This window comes from Lampris incognitus, chromosome 14 (genome assembly GCF_029633865.1).
Source record: "Lampris incognitus isolate fLamInc1 chromosome 14, fLamInc1.hap2, whole genome shotgun sequence".
In the NCBI taxonomy this organism is placed as follows: Eukaryota; Metazoa; Chordata; class Actinopteri; order Lampriformes; family Lampridae; genus Lampris; species Lampris incognitus.
Window position 1 is genome coordinate 41,447,653 of NC_079224.1, and position 6,000 is coordinate 41,453,652.

The window sequence follows — 6,000 nt, forward strand, 5'->3', positions numbered from 1 at the left end:
GATTACTTGCGTGCAAATTCGTTTTTAATTTGCACGGCTACTCCCGCCCCTCCCCTCCTCTCCCCGAGACCGGCGCTAGATATTCATCTCCGACGCGGAATGACTCCAGAAACTCTCGCGGCGCGCTCGCCTACAAATTCAATTCACCCCAAAAACAAGCGGCTTGAGTAGAAACAGCTTGACGTATGTCCCGGGGTATTACCTTTGGCTCGGCGTCTGGTCCCGAGGCCTGCGGAGCGCACACGCAACACTTCCATGCGTGTGCGTGAGACTCGGCATTGATTAGTAAGAGGGAAGATCACCGATGGGTACACACACACACAGGCGAGCGCAAACACGTCCAAACACCCACAGGAAGGCCCGGCCATGGCGGTGTTGTATTGAGGGGACTCTGGGGTCCTCGTGCAAATATACAAACCTTTATCCAAACACACCCGCCTGCCAGATCTCATCAATGGTTGCAGGGAAGGGGTCAGAATCTGGGACCGCCAGAAAGGTTAGCACAGCACAGAGAGGAGTCTCCACTTCAGCGGCTGGTTTCCAAACCTCCTCTCGGCCCCGCGACCAGGAGGAAAGACCCAACGCGGCTTCTCGCCTCCACCCTCCACCCCCCCGGGGGGACCGGGCACGCTGACCACACGCGCAACTTCCGCCACTGAAACACCGGCGGCTCAATACTCGGCCCGGGGCAAGGGTTTCCCCGGGCGGCCGGCGACGACCCACGTGAGACGCGTCGCTCCAGCGACGCAGAAGAAGAAGCCGTTTCCTGCGGGGTTATTAGAGCGTCCCGCACGGCCGCGTCATCGCCCTTGGCGGCCACGGAAGGGGTAAAACCGCACGGGCAAATAAAAGCAATGTTTCCACCATAGGCGTTTCTAGCCCATTTTTTGGGGGGGGCGCTGCAGCACCCCTAAATTGAACCCCAGCACCCCTGAAATTGAAGAGATTTTTTTTATTTTTTACTGTATGTCCGTGTTTAATAAGCCGAAGAAATGGCAAAACCATATCCAGTATATGGTTTAAACGTAATATTTTAACAACAAAAATACAGCACCCCCCTCATGCTTCGAAAATGGTTTGATCCACCCCCCCCAAATGTATCTTGCCTGGCCGGCCAGCACTCTGGGTGCTCAGCACCCCTAAAGCTCTGATCCTAGAATCGCCCCTGTCAGTTTCCATTAAGGACCACACGAGTCCATACAGTAAACGTACCAATAGAGTTTTCGATCGAACGACTAAATTGGGACAAAACTCTGACGTAATGCAGTTTCCTAGGTAACGCCGGTCCTCGGAAAGACGGAACACGGGCCGAGGACTCCGGGTTCCGCGGCCGGTGAGGTCTGTGAGCTAAGTCAGTGTTTGGACAGTAAAGGAGATCAACATTCTGCGGTATAGCTCGCTTCACCCCGCCCCCCAGGGAGCATCCTTGGAGGAGATACCCGCACGTGCGCCTCCCGAAAAAAACAAACGAACAAACAAACAAACAGACGGACGACTAAAATAAAATAAGACCACGGCTCGGCGTTTTCCAGGTTTTCAAAGCCGCCCAGCGTGCCGAATCCCGCCACAAGAGGGCACTGTTGCATAACCTCACACGAACAGGAACAACGTTTGGCTCCGTGGAAACGTAAAAATCCGGGAGAAAATCAGTTTAAGCCGATCTGCTCCTTTAAAAAAAAAAAAATCTGGATATTTTTTTCGGTGAAAATCGGTAAAAAAAAACCAAAGGAAAACGCCCAGCCCTGGACAAGACATACCTTAAGAATCGCAAATTAGCTGTGCATTTTACAAATGCCGGGGCCCCCGGACCCTAAACTCTCGGTTCGACGGTCGTAATTTTGCACGAGATGAAAGAAGATGTTGCACAACTTAAACGCTCTCAAATGTATCCCAATCAGAAGAAGAAGAAGAGATTGGTAATGGTTCTGCTTTCATTGGGGCTTTTTTTTTTTTCATCAAGGGCTAATGACAAAAATATGTCCGTCTCGGTGACACAATAACAAAGGCATCAAAAGGACAGTATAGAGATGGGAGACGGAGCAACATCATAATCAACCCGCCGACAACACACACACACACACACACACACACACACACACACACACACACACACACACACACACACACACACACACAGCGACATCATAATCAGGCCACAAGAGACAGTCTAAATGACTCCTGCAAGGCCGCAGACACAATAGGAAACAGAGGACAGTAAATCTCTCACTCACACACACACGTGCACACACACACGCACGCACACACACACGTGCACAGACACACACGCGCACACACACAGTACCCCCACAGCCGTCCTGTCCTCGTCTTCCATCTTCCTTCGTGACTAAGGAACTTCAAACCTGTAATTTAAGAAATACTCTGCCGAAGGAATGCAATAAATCTTCTGACAGCAAAGGGAGAAGAAGAGGGAAGGGGAAAAAGAGAAGAAAAGCAACGGGCGCAACTCGGTCTCCACTGGTGTGTGCGTGCGTGTGTGCGCGCGCGTATGTGTGAGTGAGAGAGAGAGAGAGAGAGAGAGAGAGAGAGAGAGAGAGAGAGAGAGAGAGAGAGAGAGGGAGAGAGAGAGGAAGAGCGAGGGAGAGACAAAGAGACAGAGAGAGAGGAAGCGCGGCGAGGGAGAGAGTGAGAGAGGGAGAGAGTGAGAGAGGGAGAGCGAGGGAGAGGGAGAGCGAGGGAGAGGGAGAGAGGAAGAGCGAGGGAGAGGGAGGGAGAGAGAGTGAGAGGAAGAGCAAAGGAGAGAGAGCAAGCGAGCGAGAGAGAGAGAGAGAGAGAGAGAGAGGGAGAGAGAGAGAGAGAGAGAGAGAGAGAGAGAGGGAGAGGGAGGGAGGGAGGGAGAGAGAGAGCGAGGGAGAGCGAGGGAGAGAGAGTGAGAGGAAGAGCAAAGGAGAGAGAGCGGGGGAGAATGAAAGAGAGAGGAAGAGCGAGGGAGAGGGAGGGAGAGAGAGAGGGAGAGAGAGAGGAAGAGCGAGGGAGACAGAGCGAGCGAGAGAGAGAGCGAGAGAGAGAGAGAGAGAGAGAGAGAGAGAGAGAGAGAGAGAGAGAGAGAGAGAGAGAGGGAGAGGGAGGGAGGGAGAGAGAGAGCGAGGGAGAGCGAGGGAGAGAGAGTGAGAGGAAGAGCAAAGGAGAGAGAGCGGGGGAGAATGAAAGAGAGAGGAAGAGCGAGGGAGAGGGAGGGAGAGAGAGAGGGAGAGAGAGAGGAAGAGCGAGGGAGACAGAGCGAGCGAGCGAGAGAGAGAGAGAGAGAGAGAGAGAGAGAGAGGGGTGTTGGTGTTAACTGATACAGGACCAAGCTGGGTGGTCCGCAGCACACACACACACACACACACACACACACACACACACACGCACACACACACACGCCATTTTTGTGTACAAATAAACTTAACCCCTACACCATTGTGGTCTCCCTCCCACTTCTTTCTCTTCGGTTTCTGGTCTCCACAGCTGCACTGCGTGCGCGTGTTGATATACACGCGCATCTGAGCATGCTCATGTAAGCACCCCCCCCTCCCCGCCCCGCCCCCCCCCCCCACCTAGTGGGATTCTGAACAAGCACTCTGGTTAAAAGACAATAAAGATAACAGCTAATGTGCCATTGACCCCTTCAGTCGAACCCCTGTCAAATCAACCGAGTTAATTCGTTCCATTTGTTCGGTTGACGCAGTTTTGCCTCCACGGAGTCGGGGCTCAACAGGAGTCGGCGCAACGTTAACAGCCTCGCGCCTCCAGCGGCGCAATAAGGAGCCCAAACCGACCCGTGGGTTAAATAGAGCTACGTTTATTTAGACACGTTTTAGAAGAAAAAAAAACGCCTATGAGGAACACGCAGGCCCGCGAGGCCGCATCGGGGTCTCCGACCGACCAGCCGGCCCGGCCGCCCGCCCGTCCGTCCGTCAGGCGTCCCGTGGGTGTCTCCGCTCGGCTCCCGGAGGTGACGCCACTCTCACTTCCTGGATGCTAGATCTCCATAAACTGGTCATTTCCAACTATGATCTCGTTAGTCCTCTCAGCTAGATGAGAGAGAAAGAGAGAGAGAGAGAGAGAGGGAGGGAGAGAGAGAGAGGGGGGGGGAGGGAGAGAGAGGGGGGGAGTGTTAAGAGGGTAAAAGTGAGTGTTGACTTCATGTCAACAAGCACCACAAGAAGACATCTTAATGGAGGTGTATGTGCTGTCCAGCTGATTTTTCATTGCTTACTAATAAGTGCAAAGTTGGACCAGATTTGGAACAACCCTGTCTAACACCACAACCCTGTAGGTTGGAGTAAAACACTCGTTTTATGTTGTTGTTTATTTTGTACGCAATAATTGGGGACATACATTTTGGTAGCTCGTACAAGTAGAGCCCAACAAAATAACCTACATTTTTTTGGACCCCCCCCCCCTTTTCTTCCCAATTGTACCCGGCCAATTAGCCCACTCTTCCGAGCCGTCCCGGTCGCCGCTCCACCCCTCTCTGCCGATCCGGGGGAGGGCTGCAGACTACCATGGGCCTCCTCCCATACACGTGGAGTCGCCAGCCGCTTCTTTTCACCTGACGGTTGAGGAGTTTCGCCAGGGGGGGACATAGCGCGTGGGCGGGATCACGATATTCCCCCCTCCCAGTCCCCCCCCCCGAACAGGCGCACCAGAGGAGAAGTTAGTGCGGCGACCAGGACACATACCCACATCCGGCTTCCCGCCCGCCCCGCAGACACAGTGTCTATAGGGACGCCCGAACAAGCCGGAGGTACACAGGGATTTGAACCGGCGACCCCCCCCCCGTGTTGGGAAGTAACGGAATAGACCGCTACGCTACCGGACGCCCACACCAGATAACCTAAACGTCACCCAGCACAGATGAAACCCATGCGCACCGCATCACAAGAGACGCGAGGGAGGTACAAGAAAGATGAGAGGACACGTTCATATAAAAAAAAGAAAGAAGAAACAGGAAGTCATCGCAGGAACACTATTTTGACTCTGGGGACGTCTCAAACGCTTGAATATTTTTTCGGTTTATGTTTTTGCACGTCCGCTCATACCAGTACCACCTCAGGCCTTCTTAACTGACATTTGCAGTGCAGAGCTGCAGTTAAGACACGAGCCAATCAGCTTAAAATACTGAATGTGGTTAAACTTCGGTCACCCTGACCGCCACCTGAACCCGGCGGGGGAAAAAAAAAAAACAAAAAAAAAAAACAAACCCACACACAAAAAGAAAGACTGGCTTGATTTGTCAGCATTTCCTCTTTTTTTTTCTCTCTCTCTCTCTCTCTCTCTCCATCCCCCAATCCAAATCTACATGGAGAGAGCACAACCTGCACTCACTTCATCCCCTCCTCCTTCCTTCCTTCCAAAAAAAAAAAAAGAAAAAAAAAAGCATCAGTGCTGATCCAAAGCAAACTGTGGTGGAGCTGATTAATGTGCCGTCCACACAGACAGGTTTTGGTGTGAAGGAATCCGTTGGAGAGAACCAGCTCGGCCTCTCTGACGTTCGGAGGAGAGGAGAAATGGAGCGTGGGGCGGACAGGGCGGACGGGAGCAGAGAGGGGAGAAGAAGAATTGGGGGGGGGGGTGGATGATGATGATGGTTAGGGAGAGAAGGAGCAGAGATATGAGGATGCAAGCGGAGGAGAGGTGAGGAGAATGGTTGAAAGAGGACAGACGCTGTGGCCGGGGGAGGGGGGGGGGCATAAGGTGGACTTGAGGTCAGGGAGAACGTCCTGTAACCGAAAACTAACAGGTCTGATCTTTGTTGTCCCGTCAAAATTACCCTCGGGCAAGAGGGGAGAATCTGACCTCAGCACTCACTGTAGGTCATTAAGGTTATGGAGGGAGGAAGTGGGGGGGGGGGGAGACAGAGAGAGAGAGAGAGAGAGAATGGGATTTGGAAAGTGGAGTTCTAGTAGAGCATAGCATTGTTCCCTCCCAGAGACAGACAGAGGAGTGATGTGTGGATAGTGTGCGTCTACATGCAAGAATTTGCGTGTCTGTGTATGC

At 52.9% G+C, this 6,000-nt stretch overlaps 1 protein-coding gene across 1 annotated transcript in view; it reads right to left on the minus strand.

Moving 5' to 3' along the window:
* Positions 1 to 3,785: 3,785 nt before the first annotated feature.
* Positions 3,786 to 6,000, minus strand: part of eif2b3 (eukaryotic translation initiation factor 2B, subunit 3 gamma) — a 61,517-nt gene continuing 59,302 nt past the window's right edge. The window contains exon 12 of the mRNA XM_056293435.1: positions 3,786 to 4,031. Coding sequence (XP_056149410.1) covers positions 3,979 to 4,031 — 53 coding nt within the window. The 3' untranslated portion in view covers positions 3,786 to 3,978. The remainder of the gene's footprint in view (positions 4,032 to 6,000) is intronic.